The following is a 17,505-nucleotide window of genomic DNA, read 5'->3' as shown; positions in this document are numbered from 1 at the left end:
TCCATATTTAATAGGCACCCCTTGACCTCTTAAAGACAACCAAAGGTGGACACCCAAGTCCCAGCTCTTTCACTTGGCCATTGGGACCTACCACGACCCTACTCTGTCGCTGCGGGTTTGAGGAGGGTGAGCGGGGCTCGTGCAGTGGATGGACTTCCCATTCTGCTGCCCTTTACCACAGCCTTCAGAGATCCCTCTGAAAGGTGATCCATTTTCAGGGGCATTTAACAAGCTAGCACCTTCTACCCCATGAAATGACGATGGATTTGGAGTTGACGCGTGTTGAATTATCTCTGTTCAAGCGCTGCTGATTCAATGCACAAGACAGATTGCACTTACCAGCTGCCCGAGCAGCGCAGAGCCAAGGCAAGAAATAATAATTAACGTAATGAGGACAATTAAGCACAGGTGGAAGTTCTCGTGGGACTGCAGGAGATCCTTGGCTGAGCCTACCTCCTGCACTCAGCGGAGGCGGTGCCCTTATATGGTGAAGTAAGATAGCGCAGAGGAGGGGACAAAGGTCACCTGTTGCTGGCAGGAAAGGCTCTGCGCACAGGTACGAGCTGACTCCGGCTTCCTACCTGTGGACGGACGACGCGGGGTCGCTTCCACTCCCTGCCCCGGACTCACCAACAAAACCTACAGGTGGGTGTCTCCGAAGCCTTGTCGCTGTGCTTGCGAGTTGTGTGTTGATTTCATCAGGTACCCAGGGCCAGGTGTGTGCGCCTGTCTCCAGGTGTCACCAAGGTAACACCAGGGCCCCTGGTCCACGGAATGAAGTGCCTCTCCGAGGGGTGGTGTGAGGACTCGGAGAAGAGAGTGGAAGATTCCTTCCCTCGCCCGCAGAGGGCTGGGTCTGGAGGGTGGCACACCTGTGCCTGTGTTACCTGGGTAATACCTACTGCTCAGCTGGTGCTCACGGGTGCACGTTTAGTTTGTGTTGCATGAATGGAGTATTCCTCTGCTTGGGGTATGAGGCACATTGTGACAACGGTGAGCAGGCAGGTGTTTGTGTACCACAGCTGGTATCAGCGTAATGCTGGTTTAGAGAGATGCCCGGTTTACCTCTCACCTGTCCCAGTGCTACCTGCACACTCAGGACTTTCACACCTTTACCTGTGTTTACTGCACAGCCCCTTCTCTCACCTGTCCCAGTGCTACCTGCACACTCAGGCCTTGCACACCTGTACCTGTGTTTACTGCAAAGCACAGCCCCTTCTCTCACCTGTCTGAGGGCTACCTGCACAATCAGGACTTTCACACTTGTACCTGTGTTTACAGCACAGCCCCCTCTCTCACCTGTCCGAGGGCTACCTGCACAATCAGGCCATTCACATCTGTAGCTGTGTTAACTGCTTTGCACAGCCCCCCACCTGTCCGAGTGCTACCTGCACACTCAGGCCTTGCACACCTGTACCTGTGTTAACTTCACAGCCCCCTCTCTCACCTGTCCGAATGTTTTCTGCATTGCCAGGCCCTTCAAACTTGTAACTGTGTTAACTGCACAGCCCCCCTCTCTCACCTGTACGACTGCTACCTGCACACTCAGGACGGTAACACCTGTAGCTTTGTTAACTGCACCCCTCCCCCCTCACGTGTCTGACTGCTACCTGCACACTCAGGACTTTCACACCTGTAGCTGTGTTAACTGCACCCCTCCCCCCTCACGTGTCTGACTGCTAACTGCACACTCAGGACTTTCACAGCTGTAACTGTGTTAACTGCACAGACCCCCCCCCCCCCTTCCCCACCACACCTGTCCGAATGCTTTCTGCACTGCCAGGCCCTTCACACTTGTAACTGTGTTAACTGCACCCCTCCCCCCCTCACGTGTCTGACTGCTACCTGCACACTCAGGACTTTCACAGCTGTAACTGTGTTAACTGCACAGACCCCCCCCCCTTCCCCACCACACCTGTCCGAATGCTTTCTGCACTGCCAGGCCCTTCACACTTGTAACGGTGTTAACTGCACAGCCCGCCCCCTCTCACCTGTCCGAGTGCTACCTGCAAAGTCATTTTCCTTTCTATCTATCTAACCTGCCCAACAAAGACAAGTGCTACTTTCACTGTCCCCCAGCCACACCTGTTCTACACAGACACCTCTCTCTCTCACCTGTCCTTCCTCTGCCACACCTACCTAGCAAACACACCTCTCTCTCACCCGTCCGTGTTACCTGCACTGTCCGTCTGCACAGCTGTCCTGCACAGACACCTCTCATCTGTCAGAATTACCTGCACTGTCCCGCTGCCACACCTGTCCAGAACAGACATCTCTCTCAGCTGTCCGTGTTACCTGCACTGTCCTGCTACCACACCTGTCCTGCACAGACACCTGTCTCTCACCTGTCTGTATTACCTGCACCGTCCTCTTCCACAGCTGTCCTGCACAGACACCTCCCGTATCATCTGTGTTACCTGCACTGTCCCCCTTACGCATCTGTCCTGCACAGACACCGCTCTCTCATCTGTCCCTCTGCCACACCAGTCCCACACAGACACCTCTCACATCTGTCCGTGGTACCGGCACTGTCCCTCGTCACACCTGTCCTGCACAGACACCGCTCTCTCTCATCTGTTCGTGTTACCTGCACTGTCCCTCTGTCACACCTGTCCCGCACAGACACCTCTCACATCTGTCCGTGGTACCTGCACTGTCCCTCGTCACACCTGTCCTGCACAGACACCGCTCTCTCTCATCTGTTCGTGTTACTTGCACTGTCCCTCTGACACGCCTGTCCCGAACAGACACCCCTCTCTCACCTGTTCGTGTTACCTGCACTGTTCCTCTGCCACACCTGTCCTAAACAGCTACCTATCTCTCACCTGTCAGTGTTACCTGCTCCGTCCTCTGCACACTTGTCCTGCACAGACACCTCTCATCCGGCCATGTTACCTGCCCTGTCCCTCTTCCACACCTGTCCTGCGCAGACACCTGTCTCTCACATGTCCATGTTACCTGCACACACCTGTCCTGCGCAGACACCTATCTCTCACCTGTCCGTGTTACCTGCGCAGACTCTTATCCGGTTCGTGGTTGGATTTATTATTTACTTGTAAACAAACTCAGTTTCTGTGTGACTTTAGCTCTGAAGATGCGGAGGTCTGAGCCTGTGCACCCGGGCGTGGCCGAGGAAGGCCGAACTGCAAGGAAGGTAAATGATTCCCTTCCTGGGGTCAAAGGTTAGGATCACAAGGGTGAAATGTTATCACTCCAAGACATAAAAAAAACTAACAGCATGGCATAATTGCCGAGAACCCGGATAACATGAAAGCATAAGGGAATGGATATAGGTATAATCTTTAACCGCTCATGTATCGAGTGTTTAACCATTGAAGGGGTGAATGACATCCTTCTAAGGATTCTCCGCACACTGCTCCCGGAAGCAGGTCCGAGGCAGAATGCCCACGCCTGGAAGAGTGATTTTAGGGACAAAAATATCTCCTGTAAAGAAAACAGTGAATATCTGCACCACGAAACAAACCTCGGCCCGGAATCAAGCACACACAGGAGATATCCACATTTATTAAGGAACCCCCACTTTGTGGGTCTCGGCGATTCCAAGGATGAAAAGAGAACCATGTTATCATGTTAGGGCAGTGTCACTCTGAAGGAGATTCTGTCAGACAGACAGACAGACAGACATACAGACATCTCTCAAAGTCGTTTGACAATCACAGACACGCTTTGCCCTGTCAATCTGAAGCGCCCTAAAGAGCCCATTCACTGCGGATAAAGGAAGTAAAGTTCACATTCTGAGTCGAGCACAAGTTGCGTTTGGACGAGGATTCACCGCCGGTTTGAACTCTTTGGTAAAAACCAAAATCAGGCATTATTCCCCATTTCGAACTGGAAACCGGGAAAGAAGGGATTTAATCGAGCTCGGTTATTATTCTGCCATTCATTTAAAAAAAAAATGATGTATGGACTTTGGGAAACCTTCTGCAAATATTTATAGAACTGTTGTGAAAATTTCGTTTGATACGTTTGTGACCTAATGTACGTTTTCAGAATATTTAAAAGCCCAGCGCGCGACTTAATACATCAAATACCTATTAATTAAAAAAAACTTACCGGACGGTGTGTCAGCATCACAAGTCCATCACTTCACTTCTAAGCACTTGACATAATCAGAGGCCTTGTATAGGGTATAGCCATATCGGGCTATACCCTAGACCACACCTACCCGGGTGTTGGCAGATACCATGTTATGTTAGGTTATGTTATGTTAGGGGGGTACTTTTAGAGCGCACTGACACCGTGAGTTTCCTGGCGCTGATTGGGATATCAGTGAGATAGCAGAGAGAGATTAGTCGGATTGGGGGAAAAGCCAAGTTTTAAGAGATTTACGGAAGAGAATAAGAGAGTTGGCAGATTTAAGAGAAAGGGGAAAGGAATTCCAGAGTGTGGGGGCAAGATGTGAAAAACTCCGACCTCCCATCCTCGCAAGTTTGAAAGAAGGAGTGGCAAGAAGATGAAGGTGGGAAGATCTGAGATTGCGAGTGGGGCGATATGGAGTGATGAGGGATTTCAGGAACCTAGGGGAGGGGCCGTCAGGGATTTAAATACTATGCAGCCGATCTTGAAGGCTGCCCTGAGATTGACCGGGAGCCAGTGCAGTTTGGCAAGAAGAGGCTTGGCCGACTGCCATTTAGGAATCCTGAAGACCAGCCGTGCCGCTTGGTTCTGAGTGATCTGCAACCTGTAGAGCAGAGTTTTTGGCAGACCGTGATATAGAGAGTTGGAAAAGTCCAAGCGGGAAAGGACCAGGGCCATGGTGACTTGAAGCAAAACTTCGGGGGACAGGAGATAAGCAACCTTCCTGATCCTGCGGAGCTGATGCATACAGGAGGAGACCACCGCCCCCACCTGGGCTTTGAGTGAGAGTTCGGAGTCAATAATAACTCCCAAACTCTTTACAGATGCCACAGGGGCGGGTGGGGGGCCAAACCCTGAGGGCCAGAAATGGGGACCCCAATGGATGGAGCTCTTGCCTGGGAGAAGGAGTTCCGTCTTTCCAGGATTTAGTTTGAGCTGATTTTGACTCATCCAGAGGAGGATGTGGGACATGACAGCATGAAAGTTAGAAACAGCAGAGGGGGTAGAAAGAGGAAAGATGAGTTGTAGGTCGTCAGCGTAGTTAAAGACGGTGACGTCCCACTGCCTCAGAGAAAGAAGAAGGGGGCGAAGATAAAGATTGAAAAGAAGGGGGGACAGAGAGGAGCCTTGAGGGACACCGCAAGTGGATGGTACTTTGGGTCCGCGGAAGGGGCCCAGACTGACCGACTGAGACCTACCAGACAGGAAGGAGTGGACCCAGGCCAACGCCGGGCCCTGGAGGCCGGCTTGTTCGACACGGCTCCTGCAGTATGGGGGGGGGAGGGGGCGGTGTTGCAGGGGGGGGGGGGGTCTCTTTTTTGTGCTCCTGGACCCCTTTCTGTGGATTATTCGATCAAAAATTGTAGCTCTGGTTCTGTGTTCGGAGAATCACCTAATGTTTGGTTTTCAAAATCTGGTCGCCTTATCACACCTCAACTCCACTTGGCCATCAGGAGGCGGGATGTGACTGTGGGCAGTACTTCTGGGAGCCACAAGAGGGCAGTGTGATCTACTCAAGGAGGCTTAATTAGCATTCTAACTCCAGTCCTGGAACATTTTGGGGAAAGTTCTAAATTCCTCAAGTATTTTTATGAAGGGTTGAAAAGTAGTAATCGTGAACTGCAGAAAGTGCTGCTCTGAGGGCGCAACTCAGACTAAAAACAATAAGTGTACCTACAAACGCGTGCTCCTGCACCAGTGCATCCTCAAACAAAACACACAAACCAGGAACCTGCATACCTAGGTCTGGAAAACCTTCAATTTACCTCAATATTATCTAGCAATACCGGGTCATGTTAACCCAGACTTGCAAAACTAAAGGGGCTCCCCTGAGCAAAAGGAAGTTTCCAGGGAATCATGCATCCTGGGTCTGAATCCTCCAGTAATCTCTCATTCTCCCCGGCAGGTTACCCTAAACGTTTTAGCTGCAGAAGGCATGACAGCTCTGCAGATGCAGCCCACATACTTCCAAATGGGGGAGAGAATGGCCCAATCAGGGTTACGAGCTCTCCTATCGAGGCCCTTAACATGTGGCGACCCAGCTACGGCGATCTCAAGACTGGATGGTGGACTTATGAGGTTTCCATTCTGCACCCCCCCTGGTTATTGGAAAAAGAACAATTGATGGACAGAATGCTGCATGTCAAACATTAACCCCAGTACAGAGATCTGGGCCCAAATCCATAGTTTTTTGGCTCCCTTGCCATTCCAGTTCAGAACCAGCCATATGCAAATCAGTCTTGAGCCTGTTTGCCATGGGAATAGTCCAGTCCAAACTGCCCTCCTGTTCCCCCCCGGACTAGAAACAAGCATCCTGGGACCGGTTTCGGGGCATCACCCCTGATCGGCCAGGCTAGCTTTACTCCAGTGGCATGAAGAGCATGGGACCCATGTCTGGGCATACCCATCCCACTCGGGGTGACAAATGCAAAAATAACAATTGATGGACAGAATTCTGCACAATGTCACAATGTCAAAAATTCACCCCAGTACAGAGATCAGGGCCTGGCTGATATGGGGTGATGCCCCGAAACCAGTCCCAAAATAAATGCTTGCTTCTAGTCCAGGGAGGCAAGAATAGAAAAACACCCTGCCAGTCCAGGGAGGACCTGGCTTCGCAGTTCACGCTGGACTGTCCCCATGAGGTACAAAGTTAAGACAGATTTGCATATGGCTGGGTCTAAACTGGGGTGGCATGGTGAGCAAAAGAAGGATAGAGTTAACCGGGATCTATTGAATGGGGGTGAATGTTTCATTTGTTCAGCATTCCGTCCATTTGGTTGCTCACCCTAAGTGCGCCGGGTATGCCCAGATGTGGGTCCCGGGGTCACTGTGCCACTGGATTCAAGTTAGCCTGGCTGACATGGGGTGATGTCCTGAAACTGGCCCCAGCATGCTTGTTTCCGGTCCAAGGAGGACCTGGCTTGGCAGTTCGGGCTGGACAGCTCCCATGAGGCACAGAGTCAAGACTGATTTGCATATGGCTGGGTCTAAACTGGGGTGGCATGGTGAGCAAAAGTCGGTGGATTTAACCCAGATCTCTAGGCTGGGGTTGAATGTTTGTATGAGATAAGACTCAAGCAAATCTAATATGCTGGACGTCCTGCAATAGATCATAAAGATATATACACACTAGTTACATCAAATGATTACTTTGGATGTGCACCTCATTCATTCACACATCACAAAGAAAACACCTCAAATGATCAAAGCTACTGGACACACATCACATGGCAATTTTCAAAACTCAAACACCTAAAACGCCCAGGTTAACAGCCTTGTCTCCTCCTGCTTTTTTCTTTTAAAAGTATTGTGAAAAAAATTCCTTTTATTCTCCAAGTACTCCAGAAAACTGTGATGGTAGCACTTTTTCTATCAAAGCTGGACTATGCGAATGCATTGTTCCTGGGTATCGATAAATTTCAGTTACAAAAAGTGCAATTGTTGCAAAACGCGTCTGCCAGACTTCTTCTGGGGTTGCGCAGAGGACAATCGACATCGGCCAGAATAAGATCGTTGCACTGGCTCCCCATCAAACAACGGATTGAGTTTAAAATGCTAACACTGGTGCATAAAGCACTAAATGTAGGAAGTCCAGCCGAGTCTCAGAAGCTTTTTACAACCTATGCTCCCTCACGAGCATTGAAATCGCCTACTCAAGGATTAATAAACACTGTAAAATCTAAAAGAGCTAGATGGGGCGGTCGAGCCATAACACACTGTGCAACTATGCTCTGAAATAAACTACCGATATCCTTGAGATGTCAGCCAAATCTCCCGATTTTCAGGAAGAATTTGAAAACCTGTTTTTTTAGATATACATAGGTCACAAATCTTCTCACTGTAATCCTACTCATACATTTCAGCCCCAATACACTTCGGTATTCGTGCGCTTTACAAGAAAAATAAACATAAACATAAAAGCAAAATGATCAACGTCACTTGCCACACATCACAATAGCAATAATCAAAACTCAACACTTCACCTGGTGCAAACACTGCATCTTAGCCCACTCCTGATTGGGGAATTAAACAGCCGTGGATAAGAGCCTCAGCAACCAGGGTTCTGCTGTACCGAAGTAGACACGTCCGTCCCCATTCGGATTCCAAAATCCCGGTTTCTAAGTCAACAACCCTCAGCTTTATAATCTCGAAAACAAACTAGAAGTTTCAAGAAACCTCCCTGTGCCAGAGGAATCTTACCAGGACTGGTCAGCTTCCAAGCAAGCATTCTATGGCAGGAAGGAGTTCCCACATTCCCTCTACAGTCTCGCATGTTCCAGCCTTTATCTTGTCGAAGCTCACGAAAGGCTTCCAGGGTACATTAAACAATCTCTCACAAAAACAATCCTTGAACATGATTAACCCAAAGTCAAGTCAAGTCAAGTCATAACATTTATATAGCGCACTACATACCCAGAGGGTTTCAAGGCGCTTAGGAAGGGGAGGTGGATTGCTATCATGGCTGTGCACACAGATAAAGCTCAAGACAACCAAAGTCAGAATTCAAGAGAACATGAGGCCATGTCAAAGCCATAGTAAGAACTTCATAATACTTCCAATGTACAAGACAATGCACATTTGTTCACCACTGCTTACAGCAACACATACTTCATGTCTCAATGTACAACACAGTGCCCACTTGTGCACCACTGCTCATAGCATCACATACTTCATCTCTCAATGTACAACACAGTGCACTTGCACCACTGCTCATAACACTGCACTTTGAGACCAAAAAGTACATTCCACACCTCACTCTCTTTCTCTCTCATGCTTTCAAATGCACATCCCACATGTTCTGTTCTTGGCAGACCACAAGAGTGCCTCTAGCACTACAAGAGCGTTCCGGTAGTCGAGACGGCTGGTGATGAGGGCTTGGGTGACAATTTTCCTGATGGAGGTGGTGGTGGAGAGAAACACTAGAAAATAGGTCAAACAATTGACAAGAACAAACAATCAAGCAAAACCGTGAAAAAGTGTTAAAGCCGGGAGGGTGAAGCCCAAGAGACTTGCAAGTGTAAGGGCGATCAGAATTGAAGGCAAAGTGCCTGTCCAAAAGATGGAGTCTGAGTTCCTTTTTGAAGGTAGCCTGAGAGAAGGTGGGCAGCTCCAGAAGAAAATATTCTGTATTTCTTGAACTCCATAGTGCACTACAAATGTTCAGTTTGAGTTTAACATATGTTTGAGAGTCCATGGTTTCCATGTGTTAGGATCCATGGAATATCAGCTGCTGCAGGCAGCCTAACTCCACTCTGTCTGTCATCACACAGCCTGTCTTTGACTTCCGTTCCTTCGGACTCATGGACTGTAAGTTGCTGCAGGCAGCCTGACTGCATTCTGTCTGTCAGTACACAGTCTGTCTTTGGTTTCCATGCCTTAGGACTCATGGAATATCAGCTGCTTCAGGCAGCCTGACTCCACTCTGTCAGCACACAGTCTGTATTTTTTTCCATGCCTTAGGACTCAATGAATATAAGATGCTGCAGGCAGCCTGGTTCCGCTCAGTTTGTCAGCACACAGTCTGTCTTTGGTTTCTATGCATTAGTACTCATGGAATATCAGCTGTTGCAGGCAGCCAGACTCCACTCTATCAGCACACAGGGGCTTATTTACAAGCCCGTTGCGCTGTTGGTGCGTCACTTTTAATATGGAAAACAGTGACGTACCAGCGGCGCAAGGGGCTTGCAAATAAGCCCCACAGTCTCTATTTGGTTTCCATGCCTTAGGACTTATGGAATATCAGCTGCTTCAGGCAGTCCGACTCCAGTGTCAGCACACAGTCAGTCTTTGGTTTCCATGCCTCTGGACTCATGGAATATCAGCTGCTGCAGGCAGCCTGACTTTACTCTGTTTGCCATCCCACAATCTGTATTTGGTGTCTATGCCTTAGGACTCATTACATTTCAGCTGCTGCAGGCAGTCTTACTCCACTCTGTCTGTCAGCACACAGTCTGTCTTTGGTTTCCATGCCTTGGGACTCATGGAATATCAGCTGCTGCAGGCAGACTAACCCCACTTTGTCTGTCAACACAAAGTCTGTCTTTGGTTTCCATGCCTTAGGACTCGTGGGTGAAATATCAGCTGCTTCAGGCAGCCTGACTCCACTGTGTCAACACACAGTCTGTCTTTGGTTTCCATGCCTTAGGACTCATGGAATATCAGCTGCTTAAGGCAGCCTGACTCCAGTGTCAGCACACAGCCTGTCTTTAGTTTCCATGCCTTAGGACTCATGGAATATCAGCTGCTTCAGGCAGCCTGACTCCACTCTGTCAACACACAGTCTGTCTTTGATTTCCATGCCTTAGGACTCATGGAATATCAGCTGCTTCAGGCAGCCTGACTCCACTCTGTCAACACACAGTCTGTCTTTGGTTTCCATGCCTTTGGACTCATGGAATGTCAGCTGCTTCAGGCAGCCGGACTCCAGTGTCAGCACACATATCTGACTGACTACCACGCCTAGAGCTGTGCGCTTGAACCTGGCTGTGCGTACACATGCATTGGTCTACATTAGGTGTAACATCTGCTCAGCCTTGAAATGGCTTTACGCCACATGCATGTATTCTGGCCCTAATATCACCTCTTGCGATGCTCGTGTTCTCCTGGTCTAGTGTATATCATAGCTAGATTGCCTCGAGCCTTGATGTGGGTCCTTTGTGCACTTATTATGCGCTCCTTCTTTGTCTTAAAAATAATTCGCCTACAGTTTGGTTGCGTTCTGTGTTTGTTTGTTTTCATTCACTTAGTGGTGTTTTACCCTTTTAGTGGTGTGTGTGCTTCGTATCATTTTAAGCCCCTTCATCCCTCATCTCTTCTCCCCCCCTCTACACTCTTGCATTTTAATCAGCTTTAGGAAAGGATTGGGGTCTCTAGATTGACAGGGAGAGATGGAGGGTTGTTCTGTCGATAAAACTGAGGAACCCTCTCCTCGAACCCATGCTAGAGATCACAGCCCATGAATCAAACGGAACGACAAACAGTTATGTTATGCTACATGAATTTGAAATGCGCACATATTCCCATGAGTGTCCCAGCGCGATGCCCAGCAGAGGATGGAAAATGAACTTTAAGCAAAAAAATATGTTTTCAGTTTCCTCTTGAAAGCCACTGGATCCTGAATATTACGCAGGGCAAGAGGAAGGGCATTCCAAGCAACAGCGGCCTTCACAACAAAGGAGCCGCCTCCTAACCCCTGATACTTAAAGCAGAGCAGAGTGTAGGGACATGGACCCCAGGGGTCACGAAGGAACGCAAAAGGAGAAACGTTTCTGCAAATAAAGAGGACCGCACCATGAAGAGCACAATGGGCCAGAACCAAAGATTCAAATTTAACTCAATCCATCACAAGGAGCCAATGAAGTGATCGCATCTCATGGTGAACACTGTTGCTAGCTGAAATGCCCAATAAAAGTCTGGCTGCCGTATTTTGAAGCACCTGGAGCTTCTTCAACAGGTAGCCCAAAGTACCAACATAGAGGACATTGGCATTGTCCAGCCACAACAAAGTCAGTGCACAAGTAACCGTTTCCCTCGCTGCCTGAGGTGGGATAGGAAAAACATTTCTAAGAGAAGGCCGAAACAGCAACCAGCCAACTTCTTAATGTGTGTCGAAAAGGAGAGACTCTCATCAAACCATACCTCTAGATTTTTAACAGGCTTCCCTTTGGAGTTGGGCAAGGGGAACTCAGGAGCCCAGAGCTGCTCTCGGTAGTTAGAAGGAAATTGGGCAAATAGAAGAATCTCAGACTCCTCTTCAATGCACTTGAGCCGTGCACCCGCCAACCATTTAAAAATAGAAGATAGACAATGTTGGACTGATAGAAAAGAGTCCGCATTTTTATCCCAGGTAAAAAGCAGCTGGGTGTCATCAGCATAGGCCATCACCTTGGCCCCCAACCCCTCTGCCAGGTGTATCAGAGGAGTGACATAAACATTGAAGAGAAGGGGGCTCAGAGAAGATCTCTGGGGACTCCAGTTGTCACTGACTGAGGGAAAGAGGACGGTGGAAGCCAAGTCTGCTTGCCCCGCCCCTCCAAGAAGGACCTGAGCCAGCCCCAAACAGCACCTGACACACCAATCCCGCCCTGTCACGCTAGCAGAAGTGATTGCGGGACCGTGTTGAACGCCACCGAGAGGTCAGGCAAAATTATTGCTGCTCTCCCGCCAGCATCCCAACAGTGTGATCTTGCTTCTCCTCAAGGAGGGAAGCTATGGGGTGATGTGATTGACACATAACACTTTTCATATTAACATGTCCATGTTACTTGCAGTCAGGTAATACAACCTGCGTTTTAAGTAGTTCTCTCAGGTAGAGGTAAGTATATGTCTGGTCCTGTCCTTCAGGAGGGTTTGGTCTTTGGTTTAGTTCTAGTCTCCTGTTGAGTTCAGGCCTTTGGTTTCTTTCTTGGTCTAGTATTTCCTGGACATGTGTTGACTCTTTCCTTTGATTCATTTCCAAACTTTAGATTTGAATTTGGGTTGGTTTCTGTACAATGATCAGTAACAGCTCTGTAACTTGTGTTTTTTCTTGTCTATTCTGCTTTAGTTTGTTTCTATTACTTCAAGTTTGTTTTTATTGTGGTCTTTTCCATTTGGATGCAACAGGTTTGTTGGATTTTTTTTCTTCGCCATGGGGCTGGGAGTACACAATGACTTTACCCTGATAAATGGGCCACCAAAGAAAAATCAAGCAAAATTCTCCTGGTGGGTTTTACTGTAAGAAACAGAAAATATCAAAGTAGATCACTTTAAATGTATTTACTAATTTCAAATGGGACATTAGTCTAAATGCCAAGTTGCCTAGGGATCTACTAGAGATTAGGACCATGCCCCACTGCCAATTGTACCAACTTTCTACAGGCAATAACTGTCACTACCACAGCAGAGATTTTCAAGTTGTCCAGAAAGGCACTCATAGGAATCTATTGGGGTCGTAAAAGAATCACATAAAAAAAACACACATGCATTTTCTGTGGGTTTCACCCAGAAACCGTGTTCTAAATTAATTCCTGAAGTCATTCGTACCAGACACTCAAACATGTCCCTGTATTTGGTGTGGTTTTGTCTTTTAATTGTGTTCCTTTCTTTGGTTATGTTTTGGGTGTTTATTTCACCTTCTGGCTATTTCCAAAGCCACATTCAATTAACAAGATCTATTCCGAGTTAGGTTCCATTCTTAGGTTTTCTTTTGTTATTTCACTTTGATTTCTGTTTGATCACTCGTTTAATTTAGGTTTATCCTTATGTATGTTAGAGTTTTTTTCTTCTTTGGTTTCGTGCCATTTGTAAATTTGTTTTTTCACCTCTTTTTAGTTTAGTTCTGATCATTGGCTGAACTTTGTGCCTGCCTTTTGTTTATTTGCTTTCATTTGAGTTTTTCATTTTGTTCTGATGTATTTTGGAATCGACCTTTGTATGATCCATTATTAATGTTTGTCGGAGGCTGGGTCTTATCTTACTGGGTTCAATCCTTTGGGTTGTATTATGTTCTTACTTAAATTTTTGCCATTTATAATTGACTAACTTCAGCCTTTTATTGAAGTACTGAGACATGTCCCTCTGGTTGCGCAATGGTCTTTGGTTAGGCCTGGTGCTTTTACCTGCTTCTGCCAATTTCTTAAGTTCCTTTGTATTTTTACCTACTCTCTCCCTCCTTCTCAGTGTTTACAGAGGGTCATATCTTTTTTGTTTTGTGCTTTGGTTTTCTTTCCATTCGGTCCCTTAATGTTGTCTAGTCTTCTTTCATTGGCAAACTATTGTTTTCTGCTCAAATATTTCCCATCCATTTGCTTGGCCTTGTCCCTTTGAGTTTGTTAGGATATTTGGTTTGTTTCTGCACACTGGTTTAGTTTCTGTGTTCCTGATTGGTCACTGCTGCTCTTTTTTTAACCCAAAGAGCCAACATAGCCCTTCATCCTTTTACAGTTGATAAACTTTGTATCAATACATTGGGTGCTGTGCTTTGTTATCCATCATATTTTCTGCCTGTCTGTTCAGTACTTTCTCGACATATTCCGAGGCAAGTCCTCTTTGCAGAGTATGTCTCTTTGGGCAATTCCTGTTCCTTCTATTTGTTTAAATACTTTCTTTGACTCATAGGGCTTTATCTACAACAAAGTAACGCAGCGCGGTGCAGTAGACATTTGGTTGCGTTGCGTTACTTTGGAAGCAAAGGGATGTGTCATATCTACAACAATATGAAGGATCTCTTTGCTTTCCCCTGCACTGGTGCAGAATAGGCTGCCTTGGGCCGACGCAGGCTTGCTTGCACCATGGCGCAAGGGTGCCTGCGTCACGGGGATGACTGTTTTTGTGCAGGAAGGGAAACCTTCCTGCACAAAAACAATCACAAGAGATGTTTTCCTTTTTCTATTTGTGCTGCATAATGCAGCACACTTAGAAAGAGGAAACAAATAGAAGAAATTACAACATTTATTTTCATTGCACCCCCCTAAGCCTCACCTGGGGAGGAGTAGCATTCTGGTGCATTTCCAGGTTTACAATTTCTCGTAAATCTGGAAATGCGGCTGTAACCATGGGTGTAGCGTGGGAACACCCACAGCAACGCCCATGGCATGCCCCTTTCACGCAAAGTGCTGTGTGTGAAGGGACCGTATTTACAAAAGCCATACAGGGTGGATTTACGTGTCCTGGTAAATATGGGGCAGCAAGATGCACCGCCGGTGCGTCACAAAAAGTGATGCACCGGTGACACAAGGAGTTTGTAAATAAGCCCCATAATCTTTTTAGGTGTTGTACGTCCTTAATATGCTTTAGCGTAAACCTGCAAGAAAAAAATCCAGCTCAGATAGCTTGCATTTTCTGTTTTTTTATCATTCAGGCTTTTCATGTAATTTTAGCTCTTTTAAGACTTTTGTTCCAGCACAAATAAAAATAAAATGTCTTGTAGGAACTATGCATCTGGATGTATACATGGTCCCGTGCTGCGATATCGACGTTTACCACTAGACTCTAGTAGAAACTGCATGGACAATTCATTAAGCTGGTCCAGCAATACTTTTGGACACAAGGGCGCCCCTCACATCCACATCTTCATGCGAATTCCTCCTACGTGTACAACACAAAAAATTCACAGGAGTTGTGCCTTTTACTCTAGGAAAAATATGCATTTTCACTCAGGCCTGACAACCCCAAACCCTTTCCTGAAGAATCCAGGAAACTCAAGAATCTGCACAAAAGATGTGGTGGTACACTTTAGTTCAGTAATACAGCAGAAGTAGTTTAAGAAACAAGTGTTAGCTGCACAGATGCCTATTATTATACTCATATTTTTCTAAATGTATGCCAATTAGTCAGATACAGATGGAATTCTACACAACATGGTTGTACTTGGCCTTCTCTGCATGGTCACCCCAAACCTTTTGCCTTCATCACTCCTATTTTTGCTAAATTGGGTTTAGTTGGCCTTAGGACTCTGGGCACTTTACCACTGCTATCCAGTGCTAAAGTGATTGTACTCAATCCCTAAAATATGGTAAAATTAGCTTACACCTGATTGACATATTTAATTTACTTATACGTCTCACTAAATTGGTATACCATATACAAAGAGCTTGTAAATTAAATGCTACTAGTGGGCCTGCAGCAGTTACTGTGCCATCCACTTAAATAGCCCCTTAAAACACGTCTCTGGCCTGCCACTGCAGCATGAATGCAGTTTTAAACTGCCAATTTGACTTGGCAAAGTAAACCCCTGGCAAAGCCTTAACCCCACCCTCTTTAATTGCATATAAGTCACCCCTAAGATAGGCCTTAGGCAGTTTAAGGGCATTTTTCACAACTGAGAGACCTATCTGTTCCATAGGATAACATTGGGTTGCCTTATTACATTTAATAAGTGCTAAATTTTGATTGAGAGCAGGTAAGGATTTCATTGGTTAGTGTCTCAGAAATTGTAATTTATAATCCTCTTTAATGGTCAGGTTGGATTTTAAGCCACAATTTTGAAAATGCAGCTTTTGGAAAGTTGTCAGTTCCCTCCCTAACTATTTGGTGCCTGCAGCCTGTTCCTGGGTCACATGACTAGGTGTTGTTGGCAGTTGGGCTTTGATTATTCCTCCCAAACAGCCACATTATAAAGGTGTTTAGGTGTGTTTGGATGGGCCATCACTGGCAGATTGGGGGATGCGAGGATCAATGCTGGCCACTGCCCCACTTGCAATTCCACAGGCTGTGCCATCCCTGCTCACAAATGGCTTCACACCACTGCATTGTTCGGGCAGCCAGGCTAGAGCCACAGCAGGGGAGGCAGGAAATTCCAAATCCTACAGAGGGAATTCTCTAGAAACTTCTCCTTCAAAGAAAACACCAAGTCTGAAGGTAAGAGGTGACTGGACCCAATCCATATTCTATATACGACCCGCTCTTCAATGCGGTTAGCCATATTTTTTAACTTTGACACAGTCTCGCACAACTAGATTTCCGTGGTTGGGGCTTTGATCTTTTAGCTGCTAGTTTTTACCTAAAACTTTAAAATTTCATAACTCTGGTTCTACTGATTGGATTTTTGTTATTTTGCTGTCAAATAATTTACAAAAATGTACTCTTTTGTTCTAAAATAGTGTGGGATTTTTCGTGTTGTATTTTCACTTTCTTACGGCTTGTGTACTACATAAATACTTTACACATTGCCTATTAGTTAGGCCTCGCTGCTTTTGTGGCAAACTAGGAGAGGGTTAAGCACAGGTCAATTTAGTGGCCTTTGTGGCTCACCATGACACGAATTGTGACGGTTGCTTGAGCAGGGTTAACACCACACTCAACCAACCACCCAATTTCTCACAGTGAGAATCACACCTTTTTGGCATTTTAATATTTATACAGCCAGGATGCTTCACGTGCATCGCACTGTTAAAGACCACTCTGCCTTGCCCTGATTTGCTGTCTATGCTGCATCATTTGCTGTAACACTAGTCTGTGATATTATGATGTCTCTACCAGAATAACATTTGTTTTTGGGTCTGCAGTACAGTGTGTCTAATTTATTCTAGATTTTTCCATATTCAGGCCATCACCTGCTGCCCTGACCATCAGCATGACGGAACTCAGCGCCGCCGTCACGAAGACCCTGAACAGGACCACTCCGGGGATCCAGATATGGAGGATAGAGGTACTGTACAGCATCACTGCTTCACTCAAGACCTGCCTGCAGGCCGGATCCTTGCAGCCACCTGGTCACCAGTGTGGCACCAAAGCCATGTAGCTGACCATTTGTTACACCCAGTATTTGCTCTACAGCAACAGAACACAACAGACACACCTCCTTGGCACCATCATGCAGACATCACGGCACCAAACGAACCATTGGCTGAGCTCAACAGAACATCCATAACCTCTCCCCAACCATCCAGGAAACATCTCCTCAAATGTACCAACCCAACCTGC

The 17,505-nt window shown here is 46.8% G+C and overlaps 1 protein-coding gene across 4 annotated transcripts in view; it reads left to right on the top strand.

Annotated features, from left to right (window-relative positions):
- Nucleotides 1–314: 314 nt before the first annotated feature.
- Nucleotides 315–17,505, top strand: part of VIL1 (villin 1) — a 154,936-nt gene continuing 137,745 nt past the window's right edge. For 2 of the 4 annotated variants that reach the window (XM_086954459.1, XM_086954460.1), the window contains exon 1: nt 17,116–17,230. In XM_086954459.1, coding sequence (XP_086810585.1) covers nt 17,156–17,230 — 75 coding nt within the window. In that variant the 5' untranslated portion in view covers nt 17,116–17,155. Of the gene's footprint in view, nt 646–17,115; nt 17,231–17,505 lie in introns of those variants that run through there. The other 2 variants (XM_086954458.1, XR_015308330.1) reach the window with 2 other exon arrangements.

The sequence above is a fragment of the Lissotriton vulgaris genome, chromosome 2_1, assembly GCF_964263255.1.
Source record: "Lissotriton vulgaris chromosome 2_1, aLisVul1.2, whole genome shotgun sequence".
Classification (NCBI taxonomy): Eukaryota; Metazoa; Chordata; class Amphibia; order Caudata; family Salamandridae; genus Lissotriton; species Lissotriton vulgaris.
Note: the sequence above shows the minus strand (reverse complement) of the source record. Positions and strands in the feature narration are given on the sequence as shown.